At 40.9% G+C, this 19,905-nt stretch overlaps 1 protein-coding gene across 8 annotated transcripts in view; it reads left to right on the plus strand.

Annotated features, from left to right (window-relative positions):
* Positions 1-19,905, plus strand: part of LOC144935455 (zinc finger protein 608-like) — a 44,418-nt gene that overhangs the window by 22,993 nt on the left and 1,520 nt on the right. For 2 of the 8 annotated variants that reach the window (XM_078862109.1, XM_078862112.1), the window contains exons 2-8: positions 4,557-4,944; positions 13,454-13,541; positions 13,808-16,217; positions 16,496-16,862; positions 17,774-17,916; positions 18,386-18,539; positions 19,733-19,799. In XM_078862109.1, the coding sequence (XP_078718235.1) occupies positions 4,557-4,944; positions 13,454-13,541; positions 13,808-16,217; positions 16,496-16,862; positions 17,774-17,916; positions 18,386-18,539; positions 19,733-19,799 (3,617 nt within the window). Of the gene's footprint in view, positions 1-4,556; positions 4,945-13,453; positions 13,542-13,807; positions 16,218-16,495; positions 16,863-17,773; positions 17,917-18,385; positions 18,540-19,732; positions 19,808-19,905 lie in introns of all 8 variants that reach the window. The other 6 variants (XM_078862111.1, XM_078862113.1, XM_078862116.1 and 3 more) reach the window with 5 other exon arrangements.

Below are 19,905 nucleotides of genomic sequence, written 5' to 3' on the forward strand. Positions count from 1 at the left end.
ATACAGTGCAGAGGGTTACACAGAGAAGCAATTACCTGGCTTTGCTTGAGAAGAGAAGCTATAAAGTGTAATGGCTTGTGCCCAGAAGCAATCGTGCGGGTGTATGAAGTCAGATCAATTACTCTGCCCTGTTATAATGACATTTAATTCAAAAGCCCAGGTGCAAAATAGCACCGTATAAGGCCATTCTTAGCGAGATGAAATTAATTGTAAATTATAAGCAATGATGGAAAATAAGTGCACTATGGACAAACTGTGGTAATCCCATTGATTTATAGTGACGCGCACCATGGTTCAATAAATCGCAATGATCGCTGGAAAAGTGTGCGTTACCAGCTTTGTCCGCAGCACCGAGTCCAGGCCACCGTTAATAGCTGTGACAAATTATATCAAAGCCCTCTTTGTTCACTGGGGGTGGTTTATTCATGCGTCACTGGTGTAATCCGCAGCTGTCCCGCAGCAGGCTGACAGTCTCCACAGAGTCTGAGATGGCGGGTATTGGCATCTCTTTGTTTTCATGCCTGTTCTTTTACACAATATGAGCTCATTTTTCAATCCTTGTTTTTGTTTAAATGTGTCAACATGCTGGTTTTTTTTTACTTTCGTACTGTGCTTTAGTCAGCTCCAGTGTTTTATTTAAATAGTGTGCTAATTTTAAAATCAAAGGGCTGTGTAATGCATTAATACAAATTATCGTTTCATATATTCCATAGAATATTGTATACATCGTAATTGTCATCAGCCATTCTGTTTCACTACTGCATGAAAAAGTCACTGGCATCAGCATCTTTTAATAATGGAAAATCTACTTGCACTTCATGTCATCATCTTTCCTGCCGCTAAACATGTTACTTCCTTTGGCTAAAATTAACTCATTAGTTTTATAAATTGCTGGTCGTGCATTATTGCTAAATATTCTGCTCAGCGTATGTTTTCTGCCAGATTCTGTTGGGAATAGTTGAGTACTAAATTAACATTATATTCTACTGTTGACCACATACAGGGTATCGATCAAATGAGAGAACATTTTAATCAAATACCACTATGCTTGGCTTTTATCGATTATGAAAAGGCATTTTATTTATTGAATATGGAAGCAGTCATCCAAGTTCCTCACAAACCAATCCATAAAAAATGAACATCAGAACCATGTATAAAGAACGGACGTGTGTACATTGAGAATGCACAATGAGAGCTGTGAAATAGAAACGAAGAATCGAGCAAGGAGATGTGCTCTCACCAAGGTTATTTACAGCAACATTAGAATATATTTTCTTAAATTTACATTGGACAAAAATATGGATATTGAAGTGCTTCACAAAGAATGCTGCAAAGTTGATCTCAAGATAATTAAGCAAAACAAAAGTAAAGTAGAGTAATCTACAACACATTTTCTTAGGAAATAAAAACGATGAAGGGATGCAATGTTAATATTAAGCAGACAATCAAAAACGAGTAATGAAACAGGAGTAGAATTAAATTAAGAGTATGACGGAGTGCCTTTGGAATTTGAAAATTATAAGGAAAAGGAGCATAACCAATGTGGCTGCATCCTTTTATCGATCCTGAGAGACAGAAAAAGAAACGCAGGGATTGGGGGAACAAGCACAAATCGTATCAACTACAGTATAAAGAAAAGTAAATGGCCTTTGATAGAACATGTTGCAAGACAATGCGATGGCCAATGAATGAGATTTGTGGCGGCTGGAAACTCATCCAAGAGGACGACCACCGTGGAGATAGCGCAGTGAGATTAGTTCATTAGAGTGAGATGGGTGGCAGCAGCACTGGACTGTGAGGAATGGGGATTCATCTAGCAGTGGGTAGACAATGTCCGATGATGAACACATTATGTATAACGTACTGATAATTCAAAATAATATCCAGAAGAATGCTCTATAACACATTTGTCAAGGGAATATTTGACCATATTTGATCTGCCTGCCTTTAAGCGCTGTGCGTGTGGACGTATGCGATCATGCACGTTTCAAGCTCAACGTTCCTGTTTTGCTATCGATTAATCAGCTGTTAAAACAACCATTCTGATTAATGATAATCAGGTCTTTGGTGATTTTATGGATATAATGGCCTGTTTAACATGCATACCGGGCTCTTTGTGAAAATCCAAGCAAGCGTTGTGAAGCAAGTGACCTGTTAAAAGTTGGGTCTGGCATGTGTTTGTTCTGAAGGCCATTAGGCCTGGGCATGCTCCACTGCCAGCACTGGGCTACATCTCGCTTGTAGAACAACCCAGGGCTAAGTAAACATGCCTGAAGTGCTCTTCAATTTCTTAGAAATTAACACTGTAGTGCCAACTACTGGATTCGAATTCAGTACTGTATTTGTAATGGATAAGCAATCTCAACTAAGGCACGAGTATAGTCCTCTTTTGCTAGCTGTTAATGCAGCAAAATAAATGATTGTATATATTTTTACTTTTAATTTACAAAGTGTACAATATCCTAGTAGATGTCTAATGCATGATGAAATACTCAACTCATGCTCTAAATTTAAGTTTCCATGAAACAAGGATCATAGCTATGTTGTATGAAAGGTAAATTAACATGGGAAAAAGCAGAGGGCACACCACACTTGGCAGTGTGGGTGGCAGCTAAGGCATCATAAATAACTAAATGATCATTAATAAATTTGCCTTGGTTTTACATTCACAGCCTATTTTTTATAAAATTTTTAACGACAAATGAAATTGCCGTATTCTCTGGATTATTAAGACACTCTGAAAAGTGAGATGGACCCCCAAAACTTGAACCTGGTGTCAAAGTTATACACATCCGACACGCAGATACCTACCACAGATCATATGTCACATCCCAAACGCTTGCTTGAAAATACAGGGAGGGGGAAATTGCGTCATTCTGGAGAAGATGGCATTATAGTCCTGGACAGATATGAGTGTTTAAAAAAAAGTGCCCTGTAATGGTTGATTATTTATGCCTGGAGCCCCTGAAAGGGCCGCGGGTAGCTTGTCTGCATTTTCCAGTGCGAACTCTGTAATTTGTACCCTATAAGGCCTGTTCAGCCATCTACTATTTAAATGCTAAGTCTCTGGGTGCCTACTCCCTTAATCCAGCACCCACCCCACTTGGCATGCTTGAATAGTAAACCTTTGGGATGCACGTTTGGGGGAGGGGGAGTATTTGTAATCTGATGTTGGTTTTAATGAATGGAAATTAAAATTGGTAAATGCCGCCTCTATCCCGCGTCCCCTGCTTTTGTGTCAGTGCCTTGATAGCCCAGGTGAATGCTGAGGAGATCTTGTTCAATGAATATTACCTTTACACTGATGTTCAATAACATCACCAAAAGCAAGCCTATGTGTTAAAATGCACTCTTTAACATTCGGCTAGACTGCCTATTTTGATAAAATTTAGTATCTTGACTTTAAAAAACGTTATTTTTTTCGTGGTGTGTGTTATTAATTAAATAATTTCCCAGGTCATAGTATCGATTTCAATCTCAAAAATTGTATTTACCCAACACATTTTTGTATTTTCAGCTGTGTTGCTGTGTTAATGAAGCAAATATATATTAAAATAGCACCGGACTTCTAATTTATACTTTACAAAGATATGCTTAATTTATCACTTTCAAAGTGCAATAATTAGTTTGAGTTACCTATCGGTCTGCCCAACCATTATAATGTTTAATTTTTACTTAACTTTCGTGACTGCAGGAATTCATATTCTTTGGTTCTTTCGGTAAAGTCACGTAGATAGAAAAAAAATAACTTCGATGTTTCGATCACAACACAAGCGATTGTCATCAGATGGATCGTCATCAGGAGCGATCGTCATCAGGAGGATCGCTTGTGTTGTGATCTAAATGTCGTAGTTTATTTTATTTACTTTTAGTTTTTTCTATCAAGGTGACTTTACCGAAATAACCAAATAATATACGTTATAACGTTGTATAAAAGTAACTGCCACCTGGATTAGTTAAATGCAGTTTTGTATGTCTTTGAATTTCATCTTGTATCATATTAACTTTCCAATTTTTTTGTACAAATTTCCTCAGTGAATGGTATGCTAAATTAGACTATCTACTTGGGAGGCAGGGTGCTATTTAAAATGCGATTTATTAGTTGTTACTTTATCATATAATCTTCCAGCATCTTGAAAGTTCCGTTTTTTTTTAATATGCACATAGGGGTTCACTCACTTTGTTGAAAATGACTTGTGAGCAAAAGCACATTTAAGTGGTTGACTATCTTTCACAGTTTAAGAAGATAACACAAAAATCATGTACTTTATACGCATATTTGTATTGTTTTGTCTGTTGAATTAAACAAAAATGTGTCATTGCATGTGTGCATTGTGATATGTTAGTTAGGCTTAGCTCATTCGAGTGAATTTGAAAAATTCTCACAATGCTCAACTCCAAAAAAACTTGTCTCTTTATGTGCCTGCTCCTGAAATTGCACATTGTACTCATTTGTCTAGGTTAAGGCATGGACATATCAAGCATGACATCAGTTTGCTGATGGCAATTGTTTGTTCAACAATCCCATTGTGATCCTTTATTTGTTTTGATTGCAGGCCGATTCACAATTCGTCATGCCAGCACCCCCACCACCTCCCACAATGCTGCTGCCCTCGTCACCGCCCTGCACACCCTCTCTTGTGGACTCTCTTGAGGTAGAGGACCCTCGGCTGATGCGGCCTCAGCAGCAGCAACAGACTTTGTCGGGGGCAGTGGGAGGAGGCGGCAGTGGCACCACTCTATGCCCCATGGCATGCTCTGCTGGGGGGGTGTGCGCCTCCACGCTGGTGGAAGCCGAGCCGGAAGAGCAGATCCTCATCCGCACACGCACCGTGGGCGTGAGCACGTGCGAGGCGGCCAGCGTCACGGAGCCCGACTGCCTGGGACCCTGCGAGCCGGGCACCTGCATCAACCTGGAGGGCATTGTCTGGCATGAGACTGAGAGTATGTTATTCTTCCTCACCCCCCTCCCTCCACTAGTTGCACCTACCTCACAGCATTGCGGTGTCATGCCATTTATATTATTTAGCAGCATATTTACCGCATAGCCTTGAAGACTCTTGATGCTGCCCGCGATGTGTTGGCGAGCACAATGGACTTCAAGAGGTTGCCAGTTTGAGCTCGATCCCGGGCGCTTCAGTTGAAGGACAGGACACGTTTCTTAAACCCCACCCCCTCGCCTCTGTCTACCCAGCAATATCAATGTGTACACCGCATTTAGTTGATCGGCAGGTCATGCCTGGTGGGGTAAAGTGTGAGTGCTCCTAACTATTCCAGGACATCTGGCCAGCATGAAAGAGTAGGCCAAATGCCCTCTGTAGGGGTTTTCTAGAGCTCCCCTCCAATAGAGGCCATTCCATCAGCAGTGATTTCAACAAAACATTGCAATGTAGAATGGTGGTGCTGTGGTTAGTACACTGCACTATAATCCCGGCGACCTTAGTTTTATTCCTGACTACTGCTAACATTAGTGGCAAATGATATATGAATAGGTCCTGGTCTCCAAATCTCCTCTTCGCCGACACATACTGACCAGCATGTTGAAGCATGGCAAAACACCGCCCAAGTTTGACTAAGGGGCTGAAAGTCATTACCTGTATATTTTTGATACTTTACTGCAGTTTTGCCAAGAGCCTTTTGACAACAATTACATTTAATATTTAATTGCGCTCTTCAGCACACAATGGGTTTTTTGTACCCTTCTATGACCATACATCATATATCGTTGTGTGCCTGAGAATGTATTCTCGAGACGCGAATACAACTTTAACTAAGCCCATTGTTCTTTGGGTGCTTTGGTGGTTTTGTGCATAATACTCATCAATATTGGTTTTCATTCTTCTGCACAAAAGGCAAAGCCTTCCCCCCACAGCCTTTGGCTTGACAGTGCATCACTGGAGACTGTTAGCCATTGTTTGTCTTGGACATATATTTTCACTGCTTGGTCACTGTTGGGCTTCACTCCTAGAAGTTGGCTGCTTCTCTTGTCATATGTTTGTTGGAAGATCTGCTCAAAATCCCAGTCTTTCCCTGTTGTTTTTGGGTACTTGGTTTAGGAATTCTGCCGTTAATGCTGCTTGACTGTCTCCAGCAATAGAATTATACTTGACAGCATAACATTTATATTTGTATAATTATGTACACTAAAAAAATGATTCACCATATCGTAAAAAATTATCCATACAAAGCAAATGCATTTGCACAGTCATATTTATTGCTTTCATCGTGCGGAGCATACAGGTTTAAAATATGTAGATATGGAAATGCTGTTGTGGTGTAATGGTTAGCACACTGGACTTACAATCCAGAGGTAACCCGTTCCCATCTCCAGACATTTGCACCTCCGATTAACACGGTTGGCTACGTACGGTGCGAAAGAAGTTCAACATACATACATGGCGGTTGATACAATGGGCAAGATTTTAAATCCTCCCCACCTCTCTTCACCCAGCAATATAAATGGGTGCACCATCGTTCGTTAGGTCCACCCTAAATAACACCCACTGCACAAACCATGGCAGATGCGAATACCTGATGCACAAATAGAACATTAAAAACTCTCCAGTGTGTGACTGGTCATCCAGAACAGACCATACAACATATAACGACGCAATGCCCGATCCACAAATATACGAAGGAGACTTCACGGCCGACACACTAGGCTGCTCCTGATGCGGTTATTTGGCTTGACCGCCTGAATGTGAAATTGTAGTTGTTGCTCTGCATCTCCATCAGCCGCACGAAAGAAGAAGATTGGCAGGTTGCATGTGGTGGAGTAAAGTGTCGGTACCTCCACTTGTCGTCCCAAGGCCAGTGTGTAAGAGTATCCCCTCGGATACCCTCTAGATGGGCTGTCTATAGTTCTCTTTACTTTTACGATAACATACTACTATACAGGATTTACGAACACAATACATTTTGTTTGTATGTTGAACTTCTTTCGCACCGTATGTAGCCAACCGTGTTAATCGGAGGTGCGTGATTTGGCACCTTTTGTCAATATCTCCATTGCCGTAATTAGAGCAAATCGCTCTAATGACGACTACTCAATCAAGATGTGAAATGGCACTGTATGTAAAATCACAAACCAAAGAAACATTGCTTTATTGTAAGGGACAACAAAGTCAAGTTTTGAAATGGTTAAAAAGGCTCTGGCTATTAGACCACGTGGGTCAATTTAATTTGTCATAATATTGCTACCTCCCGAGTAGACACAGTTATTCCACATGGCAACTGTTCAACGACTTTCACCTTGCCAAGATATTTATTGTTGATGTCTTTGACTCCTGGTGTTTGCATTGTTGAGCCTATATTAACGATTTTTAACTGCGTGACAGTTTTCCTGCACGTAGCTAGAACCATGTGCAGACAACCATGTAATTGTTCCCTAGTTTAGCTAATACTGATACAACTGTGATGAGAATGTATGAACCGATGGAGAATCCTGGAGTGCTGCTACATTTATTAAGAACAACTCTTCATTATCCGCAGTATTATAAGCTTATGCACTAAATATAATTTTCAGATATATGCATACAATAGTAATTGCACTAATGGGAGACAATAGGATTTTGATAGAATACTTTGTCCAGATTATGCAACACAGCATTTGTTGTGTTACAATAAGCCTTCAAAAGTGCAATACATTCTACTCGGTAATGTCCAAAATTTAGCTTTCAAATAGCAACATAAAGTAATACATTGTAGTGTTTTTTTTTATTTCATTCTCATTTTTATCTTGCCAATGAATAAGTAGTTGTATTAAAATTCAACATGCAAAAGACTGTATACAATAATACTAAAAAAATATGTGTGGCCCTTTAATTAAGGTAAGGACACAAAACGTGCGTCGATACTATTATTTACTTCCATAAGTGCCGCTTTGATACAGAAAACAATGACAGGAGCCAGTTATTTTTTTTACTATTATATTCATGGACACTGGAGTATAGAAGAGACTTGAAAATGGCATAGTTATGAACGGCATGGTCACATACATCACAGAAACACTTCTCAGTTTAACACGTAGGCTTTCGCGACCAATATTATTCATAATAAACGTTTTTTTGGCGAATTGCCCGATGATGCTGGATGTAATTACCAGCGAAACGTCGTACTCAAAAATTGATAATGTTGTGGATTCACTCTAACACACCGGTGGGCTAAAGCAGTGAACTATTTGTCTTTTATCAACGTGACACTTTTTTTGCTGATTGGCCGTATTGGATGGTGGAGGGTTACGACACATTTATAAATAACGCGATCTCACCCAAAAACGTTTATTATGAGTAGAAGCACCTCTTTTGATTATGGGTATTCCACGTTTTTAACATAATTATTTTGTATGTATAATTAACACGAGAGTTAATTCTCAAAATCAAAAACTAACAAACGCTAACATTTCCCACAAAGCACACAGCAGCTTATACTGCATGTTACATTACTTAGTTTTACCACCTGTAAATGCAAATTCTCATTACGTTATTTTTGAGTAGCAGAAATTTTCACAGGATTTTACTGAATGGACAGGGGCGAATGTCTGAAGTCCCGTAAATATTATTCGTGCAGTTACAGTTATTCTGCTTGCAAACGATTGCGAGACATGGAAACGCAGCCATGAATGTGCACTCAGTCAAATTTGATTTGTATAATGGCACCGGAGGTACCCTGCTGCAATTCTCAAAGGCGTGCGGGATTGTTGTACGAAAGTGCCATATAATTCCTCAGTCTCACACGATTGTGTCAATACGTCTACAATTTATATTGCTATCCAGTTGGGGTATTGAATGCAGTGTGTAAAATTGATGGATACCACTGAATTTTCATATTTTTGCATTGAGGATTCTCTGTGTGTGGAATGAGTTACTGTGGCCTGGCATTTAGGTCCCTGAGGAGGTTCAAGAAGCAGCATGTTTCAGCGGTGCCAAGTTCTGCTACATAAAGCATGCAGAGCATATGTGTCGTGCTAATGTGAATGCGGGAGATGGTTAGGCCGTAATTCTTGTGGAATGGAAAGCGCAAGTGCAAATTGTATTAATAATGAACAGGCAGTATTTTCCAAAGCTTTGCAAACTTGAGAATGTGCCCATTTTTATTAATTTTCTCAGTGCTGTGTTGTGAACATTTTTTTATTCGGTTCTTACCATAACATTACACTGGAAAACATCAAGTGTGTTTACATTGATTGCACAGAAAAGTAGACGGAATGTATCACGGTACTTTCCCTGATGTTAACTGCCTTGAGGGTTTTAAAAGGGAAAGAAAAAATGCGTTAGGGTAATTGGTAAAGGGTTAGGAACCTGACAGTAGGGCAAGATAGAATACGTCTTGTTTATTTAACCTTTGCTTTGATTCAGTTACAACCATTCTCCTGTATAACACCGTATATTTGAACATGCATGCGGTTTTTTTTCATTATTAAAGCTGTTTAGAGCCATTTCTATTATACGTTCATACATCTCCAATTTAAAATCCTACCAACTGATTTGCATATGATTGTTTTAAACTGCCCCAAGTGAACAGTGTCTCCTGGAGCTATTTATTGTTACAATTTGAGCTCATTAACAGATATGAGTGATGATACGCCAAAAATAATACTACTTTAATATATCATTGACGCGGTATATGATCCTTATGGCGGTACCCTGGGGTACCAAATAATACAAAATAGCCGAGGCAATTAAATATTTCATTTCTGGGACACTATTTTTCCAGGGGTGTACTTAACTCCACGACTGGGGTACCAATCAATCCGAAATCAGTGCTACTCCGCGATGTCGAAATGCAGCGAGGACGATTGCGCTGAAACCCTGAACGCTCGTACGCACCATAGTGCATCGTGTACAGCTCGTCGAGATGAGTCGATTGCCGCATCGCCGACCATCAACAGACTAAAAATGACTGCATCACGGACATTATGCGAGAGCCGGGGTACCATGGTACACCGGGGTACCGCCATAAGGTTCATATGCAGATAAAAATGCGGGCTTGTGGTGGTGTGAAGTGTTAACGATAGCATCTGTCTTTTAAATAAGTCATTGTGTGCATTTGTTGTCAGTATTAACAAGGCGTACCCTATTTAAAATTCACATAGGTTGCAAGCCTTTATGATGGGCCAATGGTCGGCCTCTTAGCGTAATCCTCTGCAATCCCTCCTGGTGCTTTAAGCAGGCACCGTCATGCCAGTGTATCTGTTGGGATGCACTTAACGCAACAAGGCAGTCTAATCCTCGTGTCTGTGTCTTCTTCACAATGCCAGATTACTCAGTTTTCACTGGTGAAGCATATTTTCGGTGTCCCTCGTAGCAAACCCAAAACAACAAATTGCCGAATAAATGTTTTGTAGCTGTAATTATTTGTATATTTTGAATGTGGTCGGTGACTCAGTATGTCTTCCTTAAGGCTTAAAGTCAAAACCGCAAAGTCAAGCATTTGCTCAAGCAAGCATGCGACTAGATCTTGGTTACTCCAGTTTTGTGTCGTATTTTGAATACGGTGTTTTCGAATGTGAGAATCGTTTATACTGTGGTTGTGAAACGTGTGGAAATCCCGAGAAGCTTTTGGTTTTTTCGGTTCTTAAAAAGTCCAGTCATTTCAGAAATAAATGAGCGTGAACTTAAACCACTTCTTAGTTACCCTACGCGTAAAAAAATGTTGCATTAATCTGCAAATGACTACGAGACACGAGCAGCTACAGTAAAACTGTAGCCTTATTTAATTTGTGTTTTGAATTGTATGTAAAATTCAGCATTTTTCAGAGCATAGATTTACATTTTATTTTCGTGTACATTTTGAATATATTTCTGCAGCATTTGGACTTTGTTTACTGGATGTATGTACTGCACAGTATTCATTTATTTCCTACTGCGGGTATTTTTATTTGTATTGCTCCATTAAATGTGGAGGATTCATAAAGCTAAGGCCATAATAACATCTGTCGTTTGTCTATCTCCTTCAGCCAGACGGTTTTATTGGTACATGGCAGCTGCACTCTTATACGCTTCTCAGTAGAACATTGACACTGATTGTTGATATCAATTTATTTCAAAGGCTCAAAATACATATCTGCGGTGTATGTTTTTGCTTTTATAGCACCGCACTATCTGTCACGAATAGAAAAAGCATCGCATAACAAGTGATAGTAAAACCACTTGTTTTGTTTGCTTATTTGCTTCATTACAATTATTTTAATGCAGTGTGAGGTAATTGCTAGTCCTCTAGGTCTACAATTGTAATGAGTGTTGTTTTAGGCTTAACTGACCAAAGCAAGGCCCTCACCGGACGTCGGGACTGGATTCCAGGCTGGGTCACTGCGATGGCAAAGTTGTTTCCTATCCATTAATGTGCCCCTCTGCTACCTTAATTTGCGTTAAGCCTAAACATTCTCAAATGTTGTCCAGTGTGCCTAAGTGTTCTAATAAGCAAGCGATTGGTTAAAACAATACTCTTTGCTTTTGTAAGGGCCCAATGAAGTAAAACAAAAAAATTCTACATCCATTTGTATTTTTCAACAGTTGTTTAACATGATGGAAACTCAAGTGAAACAAGATGCAGAGGCTTTTTTTTCGTATCCAAAACTGCTTGACATTAATTGAAAAAAGCAGGGCAAGCAATCTTTGTGCCAGACTGTTTGGCCTCAGTTGTTTAAAAGGTCACTATTCAAGATCTGCTAAGACTGCTGACAATGCACATTTCCCCTCTCGCATGGCACGGCATCTTAAGCGCACTCCCAGTTGGGTTTCATAAGAACCAAGCTTCTGAAACTAATAGGGTTAGCTTGCAGTAACAAAAGCCTCTCTTTTTGCATTTCACTGTGACATTGTTCCGCCGTTGGCTATTGATTGATTCTTTCAGCAGGAAGAAATTACAAAATAAAAACATAGACCTTTTTCGTTATTTAATATCACTCGGGTGTTTTTTAGTTGCTATGTTACCAAATTATTCCTTTAAATACGGTGTTTTTTTACGTAAAAAAACACATTTGAGAGTAAATCGAAGTCGTTTTATGTAACACTGTAATGAGTGTATCCAATTGACCATAAAATACTGACTTTTGTAAAAATGTGTCAAAACACGTTCTGAGAATGGCCGGGCTGCTTTTGATTCTGCTTCTCAGCAGTGACACTGCTCTACTAATCAATCTCTAGGTTACACATTTTACAGGTGTTACAAGTTAGAAGTCTAAGTGTCAATGTTTCCGTTTTCTGCTGTAATTCAGGTATTTCATGCAGGATGTATGACTTTATTAATTCAAAAATGAACTGCAAACACAGCTAATGGAATTAAACTTCTGTGGCATTCCTGGTCTAAAAAAAACATTGAGGTTATTAGATGTTAGCAATGGCTTTATGTAACCTTTTGAGATTTTAATGCAGTATGTATGTTTCAAGAATTGTTTCCAATTTTCAAAAAAGAATAAATGTTTGTTGATTATCAAAGCATTTCAGAATATAAGCAAACGTTTTTCGCCAAGTGAAATCACACTTACTTTGAAGCACTTAATTTACTCAACCTTATAATGTCATAGATTTGTTGATGATAGTTTGGTATTTTGGGTTTAAATATAGCATGATGAGTGTTAACCATTTCTAAACTTTGTGATCGTGCCTTGCATTGACTCAGGCCATCATCCCTTCAGGGTCAATAAAATGAGTTCCACTTGGTGGGGTAGTCAACAGTGGTTGTCTTATGTATGGGAGTACTTATCCCCCACCATATGAAAGTGGAATTTCCACCACTGGGTGAGGGCTGTAAACGGTGCTCATTTGGGTAGGGAATCACAGTTTTTTTTGTTACGAAATATGAAGCAAAGTTGTAAATGTGAATACGATATTTTGTACCGAGTTTCTAGCGTGGGGAAAGCTTTCTGTTTAAAAAAGAAAGTCTGAATTTTAACCAAGGTATTCATTTTTCTGATTTTCAAGACATTTAAAATATACTGCTTAATTGTTCAGCTAGATATGTGCTGCACTCGTTTGAACAAAAAAAAATGCAAGCTATTTGAATTTTGAAAGCAGCCCTAAGCATTTTTCATAAGAGGTTTGACACTGGATATTGAAATTTTTAGCTCCAGTGATGATGCGGTAGAATGTAAATTAGGCAGGAGTAGAAAAGTGCTGTCACTTGGCAGCTGGCTGTTACAACTACAGTGTGTGTAACATGTCGAAATTATAATGACCTTAAATATACCTGCAGACACACAAAACATTGATATAAATCTCGAGGTTGGGATACAAACGTTGATTATGTGATTTTAAGCCAATAATGTTCCACGTTGAACATTGTAATGTGATTACATTACTGTATTTTGTTGTATAATGCCATACAGTGGTTGTAAATTGTACTGTTAAGGATAATTTATTTTGTAATTAGATTTATCTTATCTTTTTGTAGTATGGAGTTATGACTTAACGATACTGATACAATACTTAAATGTTTATTTTTTGTTCAACAGGTATGCTGGTTGTTAACGTGACATGGCGTAACAAGTCTTATGTTGGGACTTTGCTGGACTGCACAAAACATGAATGGGCACCCCCAAGGTATTATTGACTTGTACAAAGTACATCCAACATGCTAAAACATTTATATTTCCAAACACATCGTAATGGGTGATGCACACTTGTACTGAAAAGCACATACTTTTTTAATTTCCAACCCATCAGCGTTGTGAATTTACGCCAGGCATTTTGACCAGAAAATGATTGAAAATGGCACGTTTAATACACATGCTAATGTTTATCGTCAATTTAGGCTCACGACGGCGTGTGCAATTTTAATCATTTCCTTGTTGCGTCCCCCGCTTTAGATTTTGTGACTCTCCTACAAGTGACCTGGAGGCACGGGGGGGACGCGGCCGGGGTAAGAGAGCTCGCGCAGGCTCGAACGCCTCCCAAAACGAGATCAACAATCCCGGCGAGCCCCGAGCCCCACACGGCAAGGGCAGGGGAACAGGCGGCGCTAACGGTGGCAAGGGTCGCCGCGGAAGCCTCACCGCCAACGGACAGTGGAACTCGTCACACGTCAACACCGGGGACGATGTGAAGGCGAGTCCCAACGGGAAGAGGAAAGGACGGCCTGCCTCCGACCTTCCTTCACCCCAGCATGGGTTGGAGGAGGGCAGGCCAGGCAAAAGGTTAAGGCCAAGCCCAAGGACTACTAATAACAATCTAATGACACCAAGTGTAATAAACTCGCAGGCCAGGCTGGAGCTGACCCCTTTGGAGTCACAAAGCTACAAAACTCCATCTTCGTCAGTTTCATCGCCTGCCCTTATCGACTGTCCTCATCCGAACTGCAACAAGAAATACAGGCACATCAATGGCTTGAAATATCACCAAGCTCACGCTCACTTAAAGAATGAAAACAAGCAGGAGGATGGAAATGACAATGAGGACAAAAGCACCGAGTCGGAGCACAGCAGCAGCCCTGTGAAACTAAAAGGTTGTGATTTGAATGGCAGTTCTGCCTCCTTATCAAATGGTAGCCAGTGTTTGGACCTCTTAAAAGAAAAATCGAGTTCTCTGCCAGTTAGTCCTCTTGACACATCTTCTCCTGAGACTCTGCATACATCCCATTCCAAGGGAAAAGGCCTAAGCAAAAGAGGCATCCGAGAAAATGGGACCAATGTGAATGGAGATGTAAACCCGAGCGAGGACAATGCTAGTGGCAGCCCACTGAGTGAAATGCCAAAATTGGAAGTAGAAGGCCCTTTTGGTGGTAAGTCTCCCAAGGAGGAAAGTACAGAAAAATCAAAAAGAGTGACCAGCATCAAAATTGAGAATAAAACATCCCCAAAACCCAAGGCAGCCAGGCCAATTGCCCCCGCACCTCCGCCACCCCAGTTGGTAGCTATGCCGGGGGCAAACTATTCCAATTCCCCCTCTGCGGGAAATGCAGCTTCAATTGGAATTCATGCCGCTACCGTGATACCAACTGTTATTAAGACAATGCCAAAAAGCCCACCGCTTAAACCTATTCAGCCAAAACCAGCTTCTATACCGGAAATTGTCGCTACGTCACCAAACATTACTCCAACGAAAGAGAAAAAGAAAAAGGATAAAAAGAAATCCAAAGACAGAGACTGTAAGGAGACGGTTAGCCTGAAGTTGAGTTTGAAAGTAATCGGGAGATCAGATGATGGCAAAGATGGGAAAGAGTTTTCAGATCCATTAACAAAGGATTACGTTGTTAAGACAGAAGGGATGTTTAATGGATCTGCAGAGGTACCAGAGAAACGAATAGCAAGTATCAAAGCAGAGGCTGCCAAGGTGTACAATTTCACAGACAATGCTCCGAGCCCATCCATTGGCAGTGCCTGCCGTGTGGAGAGTGCCCGTACCAGCTTATCAAATGGGCGGCTGACTCCACTGCATGCTGTTATTCAGAATGGTCTGGAGGGACTCATGGCCTCAAACACCAACAGCCCAGCTTACTCGGACATATCAGATGATGGTGAAGACAGGGAGGGTGAGCATGTCAAAAAGGTACCACCAACCAAAGTGCTTGGCTTCAACGATGCAGAGCTTACAACTCTGGACACTCGTGCAATACAGAGTGATGATCAGACGTCGTTTTACTCCGACTACAATGCTTACTACTCGCCGTCGTCGAAGCTACAGTCGAACGTGAATGCTCCCAATGACAGCATGCTGACCCAAATTGGACAAATTAAAAAGGAGGACGATGGCTCAGGTTGTGGAAGTGGCAATGGACAAATGGTGGACGGTGACAAAGCTGACCTCACTTCGCAGCATCAGTCCGTCATCCAGCAGGGTGCCCCACTGTCTCCTCGGTCACTTTACTACCAGCAGTACGCGTATGGTTATGGTTACTATGACCCCAGGTATCGTAGCCAGCCGTTCAACAGCAGCCCGAACTCTGACCCGCCGACGGCAATCAAACACAACGAGAAAAAGAGTAAGCATCGGAGCAAAGACTTGTCAAAATCTGGGGAGGGAAAGAGAAAGTCTGTCCCATCAGCTACTGCTAGTGCCCCAAAGTCTGCCTTAAACTTTGACACTGCCAAAGGCACAGGTTCCGAAGTCCTGAAAGGAGGCTCTGTGTTTTCTGAAGAGCTGCCAGTGATGTCTACTCAACAAGAGGAAGGTCTTGCAGCAAGGCAAACCCAAAACCACATCCCCATTACAGAGGAACTTAAGCCAACAACCGAATGTGCTGACCACTCTGGAATGGATCAAAGTGGACTCTATAAACAGGTACAGTCATACCGAGATTTATTTTTGAATGTATGAAATAATATATTTTCTATAAATAGCAAACCAACATGGGATAGCTTTTACAAGTGTAGCAGACAATGTTTGTTTTTATTGTAAAGGTTATACTTTTTTTTTATGGTGCACTGTATTTGGTTTAACTTTACTCGTTACTGCAAGGGGGGGGACCAGTTCTTTACACTCAGCAGCACCAGGAATCCGTTGCCCGATAAGGCAGCCGAGTGTAAATAACAAAGAGCCGCCCTTGTTCGCTCTTTCAGGAATTCGACGTAAACCAGTGGCAGCAGCTGTATTACGCACAGTACCTGGAGCAGCATCGAGCAGAAGAGGAACGCTGGAAGAAGATGGAGAAGAAGCACAAGGAGGCGAACAAAGAGGGCGAGAGGAGTGAAAGCAAAGGGGACTCCAGGGATGGCAAGAGGCCCCTGTCGGGCTCAAACGTGACCGACGCTGGGGAGGACAAAGACGATGGGAAGTCGAGCTCGGCTTCAAAGGACTCTCAGCCAGGAGTGAACGCTTCAGGCTCCTTCCTTCAGTACATGTCGCAGAATCCTTACGCGCAGATGTACGACCCCAACCATCCCGCGTACCGTGGCGTGCCCCCCATGATGATGCATTTCTATGCAGGTATGCATTGCTCGTAAAGTTGTTTTTACTTGAGACGGTTGGTCAATACTGAATAATTAAAAATGCATGTCAGTTTGTAAGTATCAAGAAGATATAGAAGTTGGATTTGAAGCTTTCGTGACTGCAGGAATTACTCTTTGGTTCTTTGGGTATAGTCGCGTAGAAAGAAAATAAATGAAATAATACAATACGACGTTTCGATTGCAACACAAGCAGTCGTCATCAGGTAGAAAACAAACCTAGTGAACGTCTAAATTTGTGTCTTTGTGTTGTCTCTCTCTGCTTGTGTGTCCGTCTATGTGTCTCCGTGTCTCTCTCAAATTTAGAAGTTCACTAGGTTTGTTTTCTACCTGATGACGACTGCTTGTGTTGCAATCGAAACGTTGTATTCTATTATTTAATTTATTTTCTTTCTACGCGACCTAACCGATGAACCAAAGAGTAAGATATAGAAGTGCAAACATTGTTAAAAAATTAGCATCAGTTTGAAATGTAATTAATTGCAACCTATTGTGTACAGTAGTGACATATGCATGCTTGAATGCTGTACTTGTACCATCATTCTCGAGTTACTCAATATATATATATGCATGTATCTTTAACTTTTTTCACACCGTACATTGCCAACCGTGCTAATCAGAGGTGCGGGGGAAGAGTTTACTGCGTAGATTTTCACACTTGTGCTATACGGCTCTCTGTATTTCCGGGTTGAACCGCATGTTGTTTGGCACGGTGTTCTCGAAGAAGCTGCCAACACGTGGAGCAAAACGTCGAACATTGTGCCGAACAGCACGCGTTACAACCCGAAACCGCATCGTACAGCTAAATATATTTTTGGAGGTTGGAAGGGTATGATTGATTGTGAGAACTCTGCTAAAAAATAATTAACTTTTTTTTTTTGCTGCTCCCAGGAGGCTACCTTTCTCCAAGCCTGTACTACACTGGCTATGGGAAGATGTCTGGCCAAGAGGAAGGCGAATGTGAGAGGCAGACGGGAGGAAAGTCCATGGAGGGCAAGACTTCTGATCAGCAGCTTTCCAGGCAGTCACCAAACGTAAATAATTTAACTTGTGGTTAAATGTAAATGTGGATTAAAGTGTCCAGACATTTATTCATTACACTTATTTGCAAGCTCCTGAGGGGAGTAGAGTTTATCTTGAGTTGATAGAACATTTGCTGCTGGTATCGTCTAGATTGTCACTGTTTAAGATTGTGTATCGCATGGACTGCATCAGCAGTGTAGTGGATCAAACTTTTGCAGTCAGCTTAATGATATAGCACTGTCCACAATATGTTAATTTTCAGTGAGTGTGGCAATCATTGTTTTGACCGGCTGCGCTAGGGCCAAATTATGGCTGCTGAAGTTGATTTATATTTCATGAGTGTTGAATATTATTATTCGTCAGGTGTCAAAGTGCATGGATATAAAGGAGCACTATTTAATTAATGTAGTGTTACTCAGTGATGGCTTTGAGAAAGGTAAAGACAAATCCGTAATCCTGATAATCCGTTCCTTGCATTAGATGAGTGATAAGTCGACCTTGGAGAAGGACAAAGAGGGTGGCGGAGAGAAGGGTAAAAAGCGCCTGACGCCTCCTCCACAGAGGCACTCCCATCACTCTCCCCACACGGGGGTGGGCTACCCCGGTCTCTCTGCGCAGTACGAGCACTACCCAGGTGAGGCCACTGTCCAATGTAACCTGTACCTCGCTCCCTCCCGTCCGAGTTCCCGGCCACACGATCGTCTTAATAAAATAAAATAATTTGTACATTTGGCCGAAGTACCATTCTTATCGCGCCCATGGCTAATCACGAAGGCGCAATGTTTTGCAGACCTATCAAAATAAATCTTTGGGAACAATTAGTGTTTTGCTCCATTCTTATATCATAAGGCTAATCATGAAAGATAGCAGAAGTTTTGCAGTAGGAGGGTGATGTTGCTATATGTTTCCCAATTCAGTAATTTGCAGGTGACTTTATAAAATTTTGGGCTGTGATTCTGGCACACGTGGCCTACCCTTTGTTGAATAACATTAATGTCCACTGTAAAGCAGATGGCACGTATTTATGAATCAAGTACCCGAAGTATTTACAAAGGACAGAGGACAGTCGTGGGGCTGAAAACACAAACGTCTGCAATGAGCGGCAAACCGCGCGATCGCTCGGCCATGTCACTGCCCTGCGAGACATTACATTCATCAAAGTTCGTAAAACTTTGACAATGTAATTTACATTAAAAAGATTATTGCAAGATTGTATTCTTGTAATATCAAATCCCCTTATGCAATAATGAGTCTTTAATCTCCTCATATTTCCATTAATGTTGTAGTTTTTATACACATTTATATTCCAAAATTCAAGTTGGGTGTCCTTAATACTCTTATCAAATGACCAGCTTGAGTGAAGTTTAAACGATCCATATTAACATGAGCTGGGACATGCATTCTGGAAAACCAAGGCGGCTCATTGTACCAAAGTAACAAGGAGCATGCATTAACCCTTTTAAATTATTGAGGCTTCTACAAAGAAAGAATTACACTGAGCATCAAACAAATATCATTGCAATTCTAAAAACAGTATATTCGAAATCTAGCCCAAATGAGCATGATTGATTTTTAACTGAGACTAGTGGGCCCTAATTGATGATCAATGGATAAACCTAACATGCATTTGAAAAGAGAGTGCAATTCGGTGGCGTCATCCAGATTCAACTGGAATCGCTCAGAATTGATCCGAAATACATTAACGCTGATCATTTGGCATGCTGCAATTGTGTAATTTTTTTTGCAATGAAAGTTTGTGCAAAGTGGGGTCAGAGTTCACATATATTCCACCAACCACGTGCTTCTGTGTGTGTCTGTCGTTGTCAGCAGGAGTCCCCTCAGGTCCTCCTGCCACTGCCCAGACCCCGTCCTCTTCATTTACATCCCAACAGAGGTGAGAAAGTGAGTACTGTAATATTTTACACTTGTTTAATTAATACAATCACAGCCTCGCTGCTGTAGCTATGAAATGCAGTTACATGTTTATTAAACTGTCTTTC

This window comes from Lampetra fluviatilis, chromosome 13 (assembly GCF_964198595.1).
Source record: "Lampetra fluviatilis chromosome 13, kcLamFluv1.1, whole genome shotgun sequence".
NCBI classification, from domain to species: Eukaryota; Metazoa; Chordata; class Hyperoartia; order Petromyzontiformes; family Petromyzontidae; genus Lampetra; species Lampetra fluviatilis.